The following is an 18,552-nucleotide window of genomic DNA, read 5'->3' on the forward strand; positions in this document are numbered from 1 at the left end:
TTGATAAAGTCAGTGGCTGATGATGTCATAGGGCCTAGCTCGCATGACCAAGCGCGAGAAAGAGGAGTTTAAACAAAAGGGGAAGTGCCGCGTGGCACCATGTGTGAAAGCTAAAGTATACAAGGTTAAAACAGAGAATGAAAATGAAGGAAAGGTCCGAAAATTGTGTTATTGTAACACTAGGTGGTCCAATGATCACTGGTACTTGTGCATCACCAGCAATCTTTCTGTAGTTTGCCATTGTTTACTGTTGCTTGTCCATCATTGAACAATATAGAACATCATTTCCATCTGGTGAACCTTCTCTAGCTCCTTGTTGAATTTTTTCGTGGCATGGTGATGTGCTGTTTTGAGCTTTTGAGTTGAACCTGACATTGCAGAAGCTGTAGTTGCAAAGTGGGATGAGATTTTGAGTAGAGTGTTTAGTTTAAGTCTACAAGGGAATACAGCACTTATCATCTTGCAGGTTCAGATAGGGATCACATACACTCTCTTATCCTGCAGTTCTATCAAAAGCTCCAAATACTCCATTTGGAGTGTTTCCTCCTGGGGTTCTTTGCATAAACTATTGAGATAGTCTTCTCCTTCTCTGAGCCAACACTCAAAGACACTTTCATTGAAATTGAGTTTTTGCATTGCAGGCCAGATTGATGGGACCAGTGACAAGGATATCCAGTGCCTGCTTGTAGTTATTGTACAGGAACATTGCTATAGGATATCAATATTGGCGGGTAAAAGAATAAACAGAAAAACTTATTAAGGTTTTGGTATACTTCAAAAGTATCATTTTGCTCAAAACATGAGATGATAGCCTGATTGCAATGAAAAACACATAAATAGCAGACAGATGATGCTAAAGCATTTGATTTCAAGAAGGCTCTCTCACAACATTCTAGATTCTTGAGACCAAGGTCCGTGATTCAGGTTGCAAGGTAATCCAGCTGGCAAAGAAGCCCACTGGGGAGATGTGCTCAGGAGCTCAACCACACATGCCTTGTTGGTGAATTTCATGGACACGCACTTAGGCTTCTGCTCAGTGTAGTTTTGAACTTGCAATTGATGTTGAATCCCCTAGCAAGGCCATCACCAAAGGAATCCAGAAGTTTCTCTACAACAGCGAGAGGATATTTCGCACTGAATAATATTGTTCATCAAATGAGCATGCATCAGCCAGGGGAAGACTAACAGCTCACCACTCTGTACCATATCAGCGATAAGGAGGAAAAAGCCATGTGTAAAGATTTTACCTTTAATCAAACCACAAGTATACAAGGCCTCGTCATATTGCTGTAATAGCTAGTACAAGGTATGCAACGTAGTGGTAGTGATTTTAGATGATTGTCTAGATAAGGTTATTACATAATGCTAGAAAAGCGGAAATGTGGCTGTAAGTATTAGGTAAGGACTAGGAAGGGTGCCACCCTCACACCCTCCCCCCCTAAAAAAAAAGAATAGGGAGAAAGTCTTGAAAATAAAGACAGTAAAAGAAAAGAAAAGAAACTTAGAAATCGAGTCAGTAGAAGTTATACAAGAGAAAGAGAAAAAATTATCTGTCCCTACTCTCTCCTCTCCCTTGCTTTCCCTCACTCACTCACTCATTGCTTACGGGTCCGCCTCTAGGCCCATCCATGGATGGTTCTCTGAGGTAGTGAGTACCTCCCTATATGCCCCCTGAAAACTGAATTCTGTGTTTGGACAGGAAAACTGCATCCACAGATGCAAAAATATGCTCCATAAGCACAGGTATAATGCCAGTACCTGCTGGCATAGGGCTAGTTGCCAAGCATTGGTAACTTGACATGGGGCACTGAGCTTTGCAGTGCAAGTAATCCCCTCTCATACAAAGTGCAGAGATGATAAGGGAAAATGGTGGCCTAGGGCCTTAACCCCAGGCCCTTCCATTGCAACACATGCAGCAGGGGCATGCACTATTGAAGCAACCTGCAAACAACACAGGTTACATCATTTGCTCTGTCCCTTCACAGCATAAGCCACTCCCTCTCGTGCATGGTGTAGAGGGGGAGAGTCAGGCAAATGAAAATGGCCTGAGGGTGGAGCCTCAGGATCTTTTGCTGCACCGGGTGCAGTGAGACCTTGCACTGTAGAAACAACACGTAGATGACACAAATTGCGTTGTTTGCGCCTTTGTTTTTGCAGCTGTGTGGTGCAAAAAGAGAGAGGCGGTAGGGTGGAGAGTGAGGTAGTCATTGTTTCAGCCTCGGAACAGGGACTATGAAAGTCCCTGCATAGGCATGGACAATGCAAAAAATGTTGTTGTTGCCATGCAGACAACATCTTGTGCATGGCGCACGAGATGGAAATGCCTGCACACACAGGTGGGGTGCCACTGCTATTGAAGTAGGAGCATGAACAACGCAAATCACGTCATTCTCACTGCCTGCTTGATGTGCGAGCAAGCAGAGAGCGGGGAATGGGGGTGGACGAAGCAGTCATCAACTCAACAACTGCCTGAGCCTTGGGACCAGGGAGGTCCCTGAGGACATTGCGCAATTGCATGAGATCCCAGCAGTGGGGCTTGCACACACTCCAGCATCAACATTGACACTGGCGCGTGTGTATTCACTCGGTGGCACACTGCCATTACAGCAGCAACGCAAATGACGCAAACTGCGTTGTCCTTGCTGTCTGCTCAAGCGGGTAATGTGCAGGGGGCATGGAGCAGAAGGATAGGGGGTGGATGCAGCTGCAGCAGGATTACCTTGCTGCTTCTGAGTCTGCCTCCTCCCCCGCTTTCTGGCCCTAGCTCTTTGTCATCCTCTGACTGCCTCCTTCTTGTGGTGCTTGTTTGTGTGGTTGCATTGTCAATGTGGCGGCACATTTGAACAATTGGGGTCGGTTGAGGGAAATGGTGGTGGTGATGTTGGCGGAGGTGCTGGGGTTGCTGGAGGAAGTGGTTGTAGCTGTGGTGTTGGTGGTGGATGTGTTGTGACATGTCTGTCACAGCATTTGCAACACTGCTTGCAATGCTTATATCGAGATGGCAATGTGTCTGCATCATCGTCATTGCCCATCCTGTGGCTCTTGGTCACAGCACTGGTCTTGGTTGAGACTGGGTGAACTGGGTGGGCAGGAGGTGCACTTGTTGTACAGCCTCCTGGAGCTGATTCAGAGCCATCTAGGTTCATTGGTGTAACGACCAAAAGTTTGTATACTCTGGCACACAACTCAGACAAAGCTATAAAGAGGTGAGGGGAGTGGTTACCCTTTAAGTTAGTTGTGGGTAAACAACAGGAGGACTCGCTGAGGAGTCTCCTTGATCTATTGGGGTACATGTACTACTACAGTTTGTTTGTACATGTGTACTGTACAGTTGATGGAGGCAGTGGCTGATGATGTCATGAGGCACAGCCCGTGTGACCAGCTCTACTTTGTGAGAAACTTATATCCAAAAATAGAAAAGGCAGTACAGCGTGAGAAGTGGAGTTTGAACAATAATGGAAAGTGCCACATAGCAAGGGTGTGAAAACTACAAAAGAAAGTTGAAGAGGAGAATGAAATTTAAAGGTCCAAAAATTGTGTTATTGTAACAAGGACCAGAAAACTTAGAAGGGGACTTGAATAAAGGTGAGGGGAACTAGTTGATATTTGAACTGCAGGAATGGAGTACAGGAGTTACAACTTATATACTATCAGAGGAATAGGAGTTTGTAAGAAGTAACTTGTAATGTAGGTACAGAGTTCCATGTGGACAATTATCTAGCAAGCAGAAATCATATGTGGGAGGAGTGTACCATAAAGTCTAAACTACAGAGTCTATGAGGAAATGAGAATGTGTGGAGGAAATGCATGGCGGACTAGCAGTTTGGTGCAGGAGTGTTGGAGTGGATGTCCAGAGTACCATGTGGAGGTGGGGTACAGGGTTATGCCAAATGGCCAAACACAAGGAGCGTAATCCCAAAAATACCAAAGATTTGGGAGTTCAGACTTGAGAATTTGTCCTCTTCAGAATTCTGGAACTATGTCTAATTACTATGTAGAAATCGAGCAAAGTATGTTAGCTTGAATATTATCAGAACAATGAAACAATAGGCATACCTCTGATACCCAGGAAATGTAAGGATACTCACAAAGACATTAAACCCAATAAACTCAGCACTAGATCACCTACAAAAAATGATGTTCAATCTCACCAGGAGATTGTTGACCCAACAGATGAGACTTTACAGCTGCAAAATGCACAGGTTCTCAAGAAGCTGGTTGGACTAGATTATGTTGTTAGGGAGTGGAAGATGGGCTGGGGACCTCAAAATAACTGGAATAGGTGCTTCAAGGAAGAGTTGAATGGAGCTGAAAACTGAGGGCCGCTAGGGATCAAGTATGAGCTGTTGACATGCAATTATCATGCATGCAAAAAAAGGGATCCTTTGAAGAAAATCAAAGAATTCATCCTCTCCTACCTGTCCAGTACTGAGGCGAGTGAACTAGTGGGCATCACTTTGAGGTTATATGAGATGATTGTGGCTGTGACATTGGAGGTCAGGTTTTTTGAATTGAAATTGGACGAGTACGCTCCAAGAGTACTATCCACTAGCATGTAGGATATAGACTTTGACAGTGAAGACTTACAAGAAGCTAACAGCAATCAGGAATATTACAACATGTAAAATAGCATAGCACATACCTTGTATGACATTTGACATTTCCATGCTGGCATGACACTAAGTTGACCTAGCATCTCAAGATTTGGCAAATGTGTGATTATTGTGATGATCCTTGTTACAGTGATTGTCATACTGGACCTCACACTCTCACCCCATTAGTGTTCAATCAAGGTGACAATACTAGTAAGCCTCAACAAGGCCACATTGTCACTGGCAGCTAACTTTGTGCTGGTATATATATATCTGACCCATTACTTAGTTCACTGACTGGTATGTTTACAGGGCCTTTGGATTTCATGGGTGAGCCAGGTAATTAACTTTTGTCGGTATTCTTGAATCTTACTGACAAGCTCCTTTCCGCTCTATTAGAAATTTACGAGGGTCTGACCACATCACATACAGATGCGTGTGCGAACCAGAGGTGTGTGATTTTGTCAGTACTCTTGAAATTCACTAACAGTGTCCTTGCTATGTTCTACAACAGAAGTTAGACTATAAGTGCTCTGTTTCATGACCCTCATCCACCAAAAACACTAACATACAAGGGAAATCATGGATGTGTAATGGTAGATGCGTAAAGTTGCATGTGATGGATGGACACACTGACTGTTGTTCTTTTTAGCATCAATGATAGATATACATAGACTTGTATTAATTTACATCAAGCCTAAATTTCCCTGCTAGACTTGCCTATTGGTGGGAAGAAACTTTAAGACATACAGAATTTGGTGGGCAGTGTAACCTACTCCTTAGCTGAAGAGAAGAAGAGCACAACCAGCTTCAGAGTCACTTACTTGATTTGCATGAAGTTAAAACCACTAGTAGCCAACTAATGCAGCAGCAGTACAAGACATGATACTGACTGCTGACAGGATTGGAAAGGAGGTGTGTTATTTCATATTATGTTGCATTTTACTGATTTTTTGGCCTTAGTTTGATAATGTTGCCTTACAAAACGGGGCACACAGACATCCTTTCCACAAGAGGCCACATATACAATACTGGGGCACCAACACAATACAGAAGTGATAATGTCTGGGAGGACATCATTGAGAGAAATCTGAACAAAATTGCAATACTGTTTGAGCAATGGGCATGTTCACGCAATCAAAGTATGTTTCCTTACCTTTGCTGTTCTGTCTCCTTATAGTCTTCTAGGTATTCAATTCTGCAGAAGTTGTTACAATTGACATACCAGCACCTACTTATACTTCACTTTTGTACTTTTACTTTTCTTTTTTCAAGTCATGTGACTGATCACATGACCATTGAGTTTACTTTACATTGCAGACTTTTTATAGTCACATGGCCAATCATGTGACACATCACCTGACCAGTGTCTAGACCTGTTATGTGACCAGTCACATGCTAGACATCAGACTTTGAACTTTATTTACAACTATACAGTACCTCGTGTATTTTAGTATATATACTGGAGCAATGCATGGGGAGGGACTCAGTGAGTCCTCTTCTAGTGTCTACCAACATTAGTATAACAAGTTCCCTCTCTTAATGGGTTGTGCACTTCCTTTCCTCTATTGATTTGTTGTTGTGGTTGTGCTCCAGTGCCCCAAGACTGTGTCTTGTTGGTGTTGTCACAGAAGTGGGCTGTGTACATTACTTTGCATATCTATTGAGCCCCCTACTGATACACTAGATAGGAAATTGAAACATAAGGTTAAGATGGTGTATAAGAACTATGATATGGCCATGGTTGCTACACATGGCATTAGAATTGTGGGCTGGCCAGCAGGTGTGCCATTTGTTAATCCATCAGCTATTGGCACTGTAGCAGAAACCCGAAAGCTCTACAATACTCAGAAGACCGGGAGTTATTGTTGGGTCAAGCTCTCAGCACATGAGCTTCAGGAACATAAGAAGGACCTGGAAGAGCGCCAGCTTGCAGGCGAGGTTATACAGAGGAAAAGAAAGAAGTGTTCAGATGCTGGGAAACCACATAAAAGGCAGAACAGGGGTGGTCAGCAATGTAGCCAGAGTACAGCCGGGGAAAGAGCGGGATGTGCCCCATAGAAATGTAGAAGGAATGGGGGGTCACAAAAGAACATGAAGGCTATTGATTCTTCATCTGAAGACAAATCAGACTAGAGTGCACAAATACAAGGTATGTTTGTTTGATGCTTTCATTCCAACACTTATCACAATCTCACTTGCCAGCACCATACTATATCCCTGTCTTTACCTCCTCACCCACTATGGCCAGCACTATCCCTCCTTCCTGTCATGCCTTCTTGCTACCCACCTTGCCCACTATTGTCACTACTGTTCCCCCTTCCTGCCATGCCTTCTCCCTACCACTATGACTCCTTGTTACTTTCTGTGCTAACCTCTTTTACCCGTGCCAAAATATGTGCATAAGCTAGGGATATGGGTGATATTGGATAATTTAAAGTGGCACTCACCAAAAAAGTGTCCCCCCTAAGGCCCGCTTGCTGCCTCGTCTACAATGTGTTCATGTGCCTCTACATTGACAAGCTACAGTGTTGCACAATCACACGTCACTGTATGCATTAATGACCTTGTCACAGTGGTCTAAACTCTTAAACAGATTTTGACTTCTTGATCAATGATGTAGGTAGTGCATGCCAAGTTGTTAAGAGTTTTTTCCAATGAGGTGACCTCAATTAACCATTTTGGGATGGATATTATAGTGGTATAGTGAAGGAGTAAAAGCCATCCAACCACTATGATTGTGTAAGGTTCTCCCATATTTGAACACAACTTTTTTTGAGGTCATTCTTTATAGGGTGGGAGAGGTGATTTATAGGATAAATTGTGTTCACATCATTTTTCACGCTTGCAAACATGTGTGCTCAGCTACGACCATTTAAGATTTAGTTCAAAGGAATATCAAAGCAAACAGTGCATACCATAAAACTTTTGCATGCTGTTTTTTTTTTTTTAACATCCAATTTTGTAACAGAATATAGCTTAGCTTTTTGCACGTCTTTTCTTTGTGAAGTTAGTACACTTTCAGATGCTCCCACGCCAAAATTTGACATGTGATGATTTAATCCTCCCCACATATTGCAGGTTCATTGGCTAAAAAAATTGCTTCCAGTAAAACCAAATATCAGAAGGGTAAGGTTACATAAGATGCTGGGGTGTATGAGAGGCTTAAGGAAGTTGGGAAAGCTCAAACTAGGGCTGCCAGCAAAGCAGCTCAAAAAACATTTTTGGAGAGACAGCGTCAAGGTATTTGTTTTTTTAAATCTCACATAAAATATTATATTCTACTAATGCTATTTGGAAATCCTGAAATGTACTGCTGATACTCTTGATAAAGAGGATGAGGGGGAGGATGCCCCACTGCCACCCTCCCAGAAGTGTAGGCATAGGAGGGAGGTAGTAGATGACCAGGATAAAGAGAATAATAGTAACATGGTCCAGACTCCACCTTCAACTCAACCTAGATCCTGGAGGCCTATAAATAATGAAAATGAAGATGAGGGTGGGGTGGGGATGACAATACAGATACAGAAGAGTATAGGAACACTGTTAGAGGGGATAGTGAACAAGAAGGTACAATTCCTTTATCTTGTATATCAAAGTTGTCTTTTATATAAGAAGTATAGAGGAGGAGGATGGCGATAATTCCCAGATGCAAGGCAGAAAAGTGAGTATATCTATCTACTCTCAATAAAAGTTAACATCTTCACATATGTATATAGGACGCCAAACAAGCTGGTAATATTGGTGAAAGCACTAGCACACCATCTTGCTTGCCATCTGCAGCTCCTATTAAGAACAAAGCTTGAAGGAAGTGTCTAGCCACTTGCTGAGAGCAATCAGGGACTGGAACTAGAGTCCAATGTGAGTAACTAGATTATTAGAGAGTATGACAGGTATACAGTACCTAGAGTCCAATGTGAGTAACTAAAGAATAGGAAGCATTGGACTCTGCAGTACTGTCCGAAGTTTTGTAAACAAAGGTAAACAAAGCAGCCACAAAGGCGAAATAATAGAGAACACAATCAATAGTGAATGATAGAAGAATAGATAGAGAAAGGAATGAAAATATATAGGTAGCACAAAGGTGCAGAATCACCAAAACTAACAGCTCCTTCTATTCAACCTTCCAGTTGCACATTAAGCACAGCAATGGCTAGTGTATTTTCATCTTCTGCTATGCCTAGGAAGTGCAAACCTATACTAGCTCTTTTCCCTCCTTCTTTGGCACAGCTAGCTATAGAAGCCCATACTCAAATGTGTCTTTATATTGCAACAAATGAAGGATCCCTGCTTCTAATATATGGTCTGATATCTCATGGCAAATAGTCATTGAAAGCTCCAAGATTAGCAACAGCTTTGAATCCAAATTAAGGGAGGTTGAAGAAAATGAAGTGTTGAAAATCTTCATGATGGATTACGTGAGTGTATTCTTTCATTGCTGTGATTTGGTTTTAACTCTTGCTTGAATTTCTAGGTATGGCCTGCTGGGCCCCAAATACGGGGAAAGGTTGTAGCCAAGGCCAGACTCATGATCAATGGTGCATATGGTATCCCAGGGGATATATCTCCTGAAAAAATCAAACTTGCTGTTCGGTGGTTGATTAATACATGCACATTTACTGATGGGGACCTTGATATCAAAGTAAGAACTATTTTTTTTGTAACAACCAAAGTTTTGATACTCTGGCGCACAACTCAGACAAAGCTATAAAGGTAGTGAGGGGAGTGGTTACCCTTAGGATAGGACTGAGTTAGTTGTGGGTAAACAACAAGAGGACTTGCTAAGGAGTCTCCTTGATCTATTGGGGTATATATACTACTACAGGTATGTTTGTACATGTGTACTGTACAGTTGATGGAGGCAGTGGCTGATAATGTTATGGGGCACAGCCCGTGTGACCAGCTCCACTGTGTGAGAAACTTGTATCCAAAAATAAGAAAAAGGCAGTGCAGCGCAAGAAGTGGAGTTTTGAACAATAATAGAAAGCGCCGCATGGCACAGGGTGTGAAAACTACAAAAGAAAGTTGACGAGGAAAATGAAATTTAAAGGTTCAAAAATTGTGTTATTGTAACATTTTCCATTGTATTACAACTTATGGGTATCAGGGAAGAACCTATAACAAGCAAAGGCCATTCTCAAACCCTATTTTCAAGAATCTCATAAGGAACCAATGGTTTAGAAGAAAAGGTGAAAAGTTAGGTACGCACATATTTTCAAAGGTATTCCTCTGCCTCTACTTGCACTGGTTGCCTCTGCGGTATAACTTCTTCTTCCTACTCTTGAATATTTACTTACTTATCCACTAGGTTGAGTGTGCTCTTAGAGCCTATAATAGTGGTGGTAAGGCGTACAAGATTTTTCTGAGAATATATTCAAAGCTAGGTGAGTTCCAATCACATTTAAAATAGTTCTGTCTAATCTTATTAGTAGATGGGGATTCTACTTTGAGAAGCTCTCTACACTCCAGGAGTGTTGCCCTGGTTGGGTGACTCAAATGAGGAATAATCTTTACCAAAGCATTTTGTAAGTGGTATATATCTACTGCCTATCCCTTAGCTAATGCGATATATATATATATATACAAACAATCAGCCAATCTTCAATATCTTAATCAAAAACCTCAAGACAAAGATTATGGGATTGACTTTGATGCTTTAGAGGAACCTATGGTATCATAAGTACTCTGTTAGTAGCAAAGTCTATTCATAGTCTATTCATAGTCTAGAGTGTTTGAATTTTTTAATGATATTGTGCATTTTTGATATTGTTTTTGATATTACGCATTTTTTGCATTACCCTTGAAGTTATAATGACAATAAATGTCTAAATAATTGATCCAATCGATAGGTACATATTAAACAATGTGAAAGCTATAAGACTTATATTACAGCTATTTTTTCTATAAAGACCATAAAACCTAGGCAAAAACTATAATTAGTTGACTTGACTCTAAAAGTAGAAAAAGATCCCCAACATCTATAAAAGCCTATAATAGTTTTGGGTCATCTATAAGAGCCTATATGTGGCTATATAAATGCCAGAGGTTCTATAACAGGTCTAACAGTTATGACAACTTTATAAGTACCTATAAGCATGTGTAGCTTTATATTTGCTCTATATAGCTACCCCCATTTTTCCTGATGTGGGCTATCTTTTGGCTCAATTTGTCTGCCTGTCATTAATAAATATACAAAGGTATTGCTTAAATTCTTGGTTGAGCCTCTCCATTTGTCCATAAGTCTGTGGATGGAACACCATTAATAATTTAGGTTTGATGCCCAGCATCCAACAAAGTTTTTTTGTAAATTTGCTAGTGAATTGGGGTCCCCTATCAGAGATAACTGTTTCCGGTAATCCGTGGGTAGACCATACAAAATCTTTAAATAAGTCTGCTATACCAGCAGCTGTGCTAGTTTTGTTTGTGGGAATAAATACCACTTCTTTGGAGAAGTGATCTACTACCACCATTACTGAATCATACCCATTCGGCTTGGGTAGATCCATTGTGAAATTAACTGATATATTCTGCCAGGGACCAGCTGGTATTGGATTCGGCCTAAGTTTACCGGCCAGCGGTTGGTGAGAGTTTTTTGCCATGGCACATTCCAAACAGGATTTCACATATTCCTGTATGTCTTTTACCATGCCAGGCCACATGTAATATCTGGAGATCAACTCCATGGTTCGTTGCCACCCAGGGTGCCTAGCCACTGGAGTATTGTGATGTCTATTTATTGCCTTGATCCTTGCTAACTCAGGCACATAGATTTTGTTTTTAAAATGGAAGAGCCTGTCTTCCCATTACTAATGTTTATTGCCATCAAGGCGCGCCTTCTCTTCTGATGAAATTTCCATCTTGAAGACTTCTAGAAGATTGGAATCCTGCCTGATTTGAACATTGGCAACCCTGGATTGATCTATCAGGGTGACACCCTTGTTGTCATCTTTGATGCCATTGGCATGATCCTCTCCTCTAGATAAAGCATCCACTTTTCCCATAGAAGTATCAGGCTTATGAATTAATTTATAATTAAACCTAGACAGGTATACCATATAGCGGGCCTGTCTTTGGTTCAAGTCCCAGGCCATCATAAAATACTGCAGATTTTTATGATCAGTCTAAATTTCAAATTGATACCTAGCACCTTCTAAGTAGTGCCGCCAGTGCTCTAGAGCTCTAATGATGGCCAGAATCTCCTTGTCATATATTTGATAGTTGCATTTTGTGTGCAACAAAATATGCAATAAATAAACACAAGACCCCCAAAGATCATCAGGGCATTTGATTGACAAAACAGCCTCAGTAGCAAAATCAGAACTCTTTGTCTAATTCTGGAAATGCTAATATGGGCGCTGTTGTAAATGCCTGTTTAAGCTTATCAAAAGCTTCCTGTTCTTTGGTGCCCCAGTGTCAAACAATATCTTTTTTAGTGAGGTTGTACAACGGTCTCATTTCAACAAACCTTTGGTAGGAATTGCCTAAGCCAAGGAAGACCCTAACTCCTTTGACACAAGTAGGTTTAGGCCAACCTAATATAGCTTGAACTTTCTCAGGATCCATCCTGATTCTGTTCTGGCCAATTATCATACCAAGGAAGTCTACTTTTTTTACTTTAAAATTATATTTTTTGGGTTTGATGAATAGGTCCTGATCCTGTAAGTGTTAAAGGATTTCTTGCATGATCCTGTTGTGCTCAGCCTCATCATCCGGCTTCATAAATATTAATAAATTGACAACGCAGTTTTCCATATCCACAAAGATCTCATTCATCATGCTCTGGAAGGTCACCGGTGAATCGGCCAACCCAAAGAACATGACAAATGGCTCAAAGGATCCTTGGTGGCACGTGAATGTGGCCTTACAAGCATCTTCTTCTTTGATTCATACATTATTGTACCCCCATCTAAGATTCATCTTTGTCAAGATCTTCGCACCAGCCAATTTGTCTACTAGCTGACTGATCAAAGGCAGCGCATACCCGTTCTTCACCATGTACTCATTCAAGTAACAATAGTCCATAATCATACACTTTTTACCATCTTTTTTAGGAATGAAGAACACCGGGGACGTCATAGGGCTTTTGGAAAGTCTGATGTAACCCTTCCTAAGCTGTTCATCTATAAAACTTGATACCTCATCTTTTTCTGGAGCAGAGAGTGGTATCATGTGTTCTTTTCTCAATTTGAAGGTGTCCTTCAAATCTATAGCATGGTCCCAAGGCTTAGCCTCTGGGAAGTACTCTGACTTATGTTTTGAAAAGACTTTCCAGAAGTCATGGTACTCGGGAGGTACCAGCTTCTTAATCTCTTCCTCAGGTTTCACCTCATCATTCTCATCATCAATCTTATCCAAAGATCTGAGTTTGGCATAAACATAATCAGTGTTTATTCTTTCATCAAGCTCAGTTTGATGGACATGACTCGGCTTACCCAAGTCATCACACTCCTGAGGGCAATATGACAATGTGACAACCCCTGTTTGCCAGTTGATCTCAGGATTATGCTTGAATAGCCTGATCCAGCCCAATATTAAATTAATCTTCCCTAGTTGGGTAACTTCAGCAGTGACTTGTTCCCTGTGTCCTTGATACTCAACAACAAAGGAACATTGGTGCATAATGTGGCCACCCACATTAAGTGTACCGTCAATGTTATAGACGGGAATAAATACATCTAATTTTACAAGGGGAAGTCCTCTGCGCTGTCATGCACCAAAGTTGATTGGTAGCATAGACAGGTGTCAATAACAAAGCAAATATTCAAAAAGACTTGCCTTTGCGCCACATAGGCACGGTGCCACGTGGAATAGTAATTAATATTGCCTTTTTCAATCTTGTGGCTGATCAGCACCACCTCTATTAGGCATTCCAGTTGCGCTCACCTTTGCTTTCTATTCTGTACTTTCCGTGTTTCGGCATTTTGGCAAATTTTTGCGTCGCCACTGGCTACACATTGCATTGCGCCCTCGCCTTCATAGTTTCCCTTACTCCCTTTCCTTTGCCTAGCCCCACCATGGGCCCCTTCCTCTCCTTTTTATTCTCACCCGACAGTTGTTTCTGGATCCCCATTCTAATCCACCTCTTTGTCACCTCTAGCCTCCTCCTCCTCATCTTTGTTGCTCCCCCACCATTTCCAATGTCACCACTTTTTATCCGCTTCGTCACCGATCCATCGACTACCACATTCCACTGCTGATATCAGCAAAGCCCCGGCGGCCGGTCCAAATAGGGCAACAGGTCTATCTTCATGATGTCAATCTGCCATCATATGCTATCAAAACATCAGTTGCTCATCTCGCCTGGTTGGAGCGTGGGTGGGTAGTTTTTGAGCTGGAGAAGGTTCATCCCCTTGCATTGCCCATGTTCATTGCTGTCCCATTCACTTGGGTACACTTATCTTCTATCCATCATCTTCGCTACAGCTACACCTACCACACGCTGCCTGGGACTCACTTGTTCCAAATTGGAACTACTCCTCTCCCTCCCTTGTTTGTCCAGGTGGTCCAACACAACCAGTCCATTGGTAAGGCCATGGAACTATCAGATTTGGACTAGGTGGTGGACTGGTGGCTCCAGTTTCTTTTTTTTCAGCAGAACATTCATTTGCAGTGCAATTATTTTGATTTTTGAATCATTTTTATGGACACATATTTTTTTAGAATGCCTGACTGATAATAAAGGAACTGTGTTGATACTGATAGTGTTTTGCCTTGCCCTTTTTTTTACTGCATCTTCCCATGACATCATGATTTTCCTGCTCTCTTTTTGCTATTGGACTTTACTTTATGGCTGTACAAACCTGTGACATTACTCACAGCATTCATTGTTCTATCCCTTTCTTTTCCTTTTTTTGACAATCTTATCCTGTACTACCTATGCAGGATTTATCAGTGTACATTCCTTCCTTTATGTTCTTTCTCATTCTTTTTGCACAGCTATACTGTGCATAGCCTACTTTTCTTTTACTATATAAACCCCTGTATTCTACCTTGTAAAAAAAAAAAAAACAAGAAATCCAATCCAGACTTCTTCTCTAAATCTCAAGTTCACTACTCTGCTACTTGTGATCCAGTGTGGTCACAACACTCCCCACTGTTACTACTGTTAACTGCTGTCATCGTCACTTGTCACTTTCGAAAGTGATTGTCATCCCTTTCGACTAGAGTCCTTCTGAGCACTACAGTTTGTGCGTCAGGAGCCCGCTATCACTGGGAACCTTGTTATCTTGTCATTCTCAAACCTACCTTGTGCTAAGATTAGCAAGGTAGTGCTCATCCTATATTCATCTCAAAAAGCCCCTATCTTCTATAGTTCAACTATCCCTCCTCCTCAAAACCCACACCCATACATCTCTGGGTTTTACTTTGAAGGATTGTCATACATACCACCCCACGAACAGCCAGAGCACCCACTGTTCTAGGAGGCAAAACCCATATACAAGTTCCGTGGAATCTGGGAGGATTGTGTGTTAGTTTGTTTTGTGTGTGGTTTTCTAACAACAGTTCTCATCATCAATAGTGCTCTGCCCAGACCTGATTTATAAAGATGCCATTAGCACCTGAATCAAGTAGTGTGCTGGTTGGGTGTACTATTCCCTGGGCAAGGTCTTCCACACCAATATCTAAACACATCTCTCTTTGGAATAAATATGTGCGCATCAACACACACCTTGGGATTCGTTGGAAAGTGGCGAAAAAGAAGAAAAAGAAGAAACATCAAGAGAAAAATGTTTTTCTACTTTTGTATTGTCTATATTTTTATTTTTATTTTTACCAGAATCAAGCACCCTAGTATTTGTTTTCCCAGGGCCATGCTCTAAGGGAGACGCTGGTGCAGCGGTAGTATCATACATATTACAATCACATTTTCTAATACAAGTACATACTTCTGATAATAAATTAAGAAATTTATTTACAAATTGGCAAGCCACCCCCTTTCTTTTATTGCTCGTGCAACACCCCGGAGCAGGGGCCACCTTGTTGTGGTTTACTTCATTGTTAATAGGAGCAAAGGCACCCAAGTGACCTAAGCTCCAAATTTTTTCCCCTGGGCCTTCATCTCAGCAACCTGCTAATCATAGAAGAAGGCCCGGATTTCATTGTATGAATGATCAGCCAATGAATTGAGCCGATCATCCGGCTTCTCTGTTTCTAATTGGCGTGCCTGGCGCCCTTGGTTATTTTTTTGTTCGGCAGCCTGCACCCAATTTCTACGGTTTTAGGACGTGTGTCCCTCCTTACCACAGTTGTAATAGTTGTCCTTGAACCTGTGCATCTGTCTGCCTTGGACCACACCAATATTCATAAGAGCACCCTGTCCTGGCTGCAGCCCAAACAATTTGAACCCATGAGCGTGATTATGATTTTGGTTTGATGACTCAGGGTGCCTCTGGGAGTAGTTATTTTTGGTGATGGACCCGCCACTGAACTGCATATTGTAGAGCTCTATGGCCCTACCAATTTTCCAAACTTCCTCAGCAGCTACTGCAAGGTTCTCATTCCACATATCTTGTATGTAGAGCCGTTGTGCAATGGCTGGTGACACATTGTGCTCCAACAGCTCTACTGCGTGTTCATTTCCAAGGCCCCCTTGGATAGAGAGAGCCAGGAACCGGGTAACAAAGTCATCTGTCCTCATGTTGCCTTGCTTGAAGGTACAGATTTGCTAGTGTGTCCAGTCACGCTCAGCTTGTGGCTTGCAATATTTTTCAATTTCAACTTTGAGCTCGTCACAAGTATTGTAGGCCAGTGACCAGCAGTATATATTTTTAGAGTCTCACTTGGGCGTATTGACCCGCCACAAGTCCTTTTAGTCTCAACAGCACTACTGTCGCTATTTCAAAATCATCGGCAAACACATCCCAGTTTGCCTTGATCCAAATTTGGAGCTTGATCTACCATTCAGCAAATTGAGCCCAGTCTCCTTTAAAAGTGTTGGGGTCAGTGATGATCTTGACCTTCTTGCTAAATATTTCCCAACTGCTTCAGGGGGGTTTGTCTGAAGCTCGCTGAGCTGTGTGGTCAATGAAAAAATCTGTGCACACATGTTGTGCAACAGAGTGTTGACATTGGGTTGTGGTTGTGATGATATGTCAACTTGTTCTGTTTGTAAATGTAGAAAAACGTAACTGGGGGTCCCCGCTTGCTGTTTGCAAATCTACCTCTTCCCTGGTCCGAACAGTTGTCAGGGGGTGGTCTGTTTGTTAAGTTGTCAACACTTCTCCAGACTGTTGGAGGCAAGTGTCCGGCCTGGTCAGAGGAAAACAAAGAAGAAGTTTTGTATCTAAATCTAATCAACAGTGGTTCTACACCAACTGCTGAGCTAGAGTACTCTCCTTAACACTGGGGGCCGTGTATGGTTTGGTTTGATTCTCTCTAGTACCTCATTCTGAGGAGCTCACCTGCAGGATTGGGGCACACACTTGGTTTTTGCTGGCTAGAAAATGCTCAACACCAGACTGGCACCCAAGTCTTACTATTTGAAAGGCTTCCACTTAACCTTGTGGTCTGGGTTTGCACAAAGTGTGAGAGAGTAATGAGAGTGAGTCCTAATATTACAACCAACAGTTTGTATACTCTGGTGCACAACTCAGACAAGCAGTAGTGAAGTGAGTGGGAGTGGTTACCCCTTAAGATAGGACTGAGTTAGTTGTGGGTAAACAACAGGAGGGCTCGCTGAGGAGTCTCCTTGATCTATTGGGGTTTTATATACATCTACAGATTATTTGTATATGTGTACTATACAGTTGATGAAGGCAGTGGCTGATGATGTCATAGGGCACAGCACGTGTGACCAGCTCCACTGTGTCAGAGTGTTGTATCTACAAATAAAAGAAAGCCGCACACATCAACCTCAATAGAATTAATAAATAAAATTACAAGAAATTAGAAGGGTTTAGAGGGAATAAACTAAAAGAAATAAACAAGATAATGAGAATAATCATAATAAAACAAATTAAAAAAAAATCATCAAAGTCATTAAAGAGAATCAACAGAATTAACAAAATATAAAAGAAATAAACAGAGCCCACAATCTATTGATTACATAATATATAGGGAAGTTGTTCTGCTATTAGTATATTCACCATGCAATATATGTAGGATAGCCAGCTGGAAATCTCATGTTTGCACCCTTACAGTTGACAGAATTTAATTAAATTTCCTTTACTCCATTAAATGTTTTGAATGGAGTATACTAAGGACATGAATGATATAATATTATGGTGTTACAAATTTAGATCATAAATACTATCATTTTGCAAATGCCAGCGCATTCTAAGGGTGGTCAAAAATAATGCATTTAATGCTTCCAAATAATCTTAACTATATTTTCATTTGTAGTTGTCACTTATATTGTTTGAATGCTGTCCAGAAATACCAGTCCAAGCCCCCCTGACACTTTGTGACATCTGACATTTCTTTGGGATTATCCCATAGGGATGAGACTTGCCCAAAAAAATAGGCATTTAGGATGGTAATTTTACACACAATGTTCAACCTAAATGCCCTCATTTGGAGGGTGACTGAAGTGTCTATATTCACAGGTTAGGATTAATACATCATATTTAGTTCCAAAAAACTTGAACTGAGTGTTCCTATTTTCACAGAACAAAAACTATAATAGAGGTAAATCACATGTATCATAGAGGTGCTATCATGGCTCATATAGCATATGTCTCAAAATATTGCCACTGTATAGCACTGTATTGGAAGATACCCAATGGTGGAAACACTAACAGAGGAGAAGGACAGAATTGAAATCGAGATATGATAACAAGGGGGAAAAAACTAGTCTACTGTACAATGTAGTGGATGACATGATTATATAGTACTATAGGATTCTAATGAGTATTCTGACATTTATGACCTATAATGTCATTGAGTTGTAAGCTCTTCGCTTACACCCTCCCCAGCCATCTTCTTGAGCCAATTCTCAAGAGCTTGACAATCCTTGAGATCC

General features: G+C 41.4%; 3 protein-coding genes across 3 annotated transcripts; 1 reads left to right on the top strand and 2 right to left on the bottom strand.

Annotated features, from left to right (window-relative positions):
• Positions 1–1,962: 1,962 nt before the first annotated feature.
• On the bottom strand, positions 1,963–2,517 carry SERLADRAFT_432329 (uncharacterized protein; the record flags this gene model as incomplete). The annotated part of the gene is made up of 3 exons (XM_007312534.1): positions 1,963–2,242; positions 2,312–2,350; positions 2,396–2,517. The coding sequence occupies 3 exons, from the start codon at positions 2,515–2,517 to the stop codon at positions 1,963–1,965; spliced, it is 441 nt and encodes a 146-aa protein (XP_007312596.1).
• Positions 2,518–8,241: 5,724 nt separating this feature from the next.
• On the top strand, positions 8,242–10,272 carry SERLADRAFT_404767 (uncharacterized protein; the record flags this gene model as incomplete). The annotated part of the gene is made up of 6 exons (XM_007312535.1): positions 8,242–8,256; positions 8,312–8,327; positions 8,919–9,010; positions 9,067–9,234; positions 9,901–9,976; positions 10,187–10,272. The coding sequence occupies 6 exons, from the start codon at positions 8,242–8,244 to the stop codon at positions 10,270–10,272; spliced, it is 453 nt and encodes a 150-aa protein (XP_007312597.1).
• A 5,391-nt stretch (positions 10,273–15,663) lies between these two features.
• Positions 15,664–16,230, bottom strand: SERLADRAFT_432332 (uncharacterized protein; the record flags this gene model as incomplete). The annotated part of the gene is made up of 2 exons (XM_007312536.1): positions 15,664–15,802; positions 15,860–16,230. The coding sequence occupies 2 exons, from the start codon at positions 16,228–16,230 to the stop codon at positions 15,664–15,666; spliced, it is 510 nt and encodes a 169-aa protein (XP_007312598.1).
• Between the last annotated feature and the right edge of the window lie 2,322 nt (positions 16,231–18,552).

Source organism: Serpula lacrymans (genome assembly GCF_000218685.1).
Source record: "Serpula lacrymans var. lacrymans S7.9 unplaced genomic scaffold SERLAscaffold_1, whole genome shotgun sequence".
Taxonomy (NCBI): Eukaryota; Fungi; Basidiomycota; class Agaricomycetes; order Boletales; family Serpulaceae; genus Serpula; species Serpula lacrymans.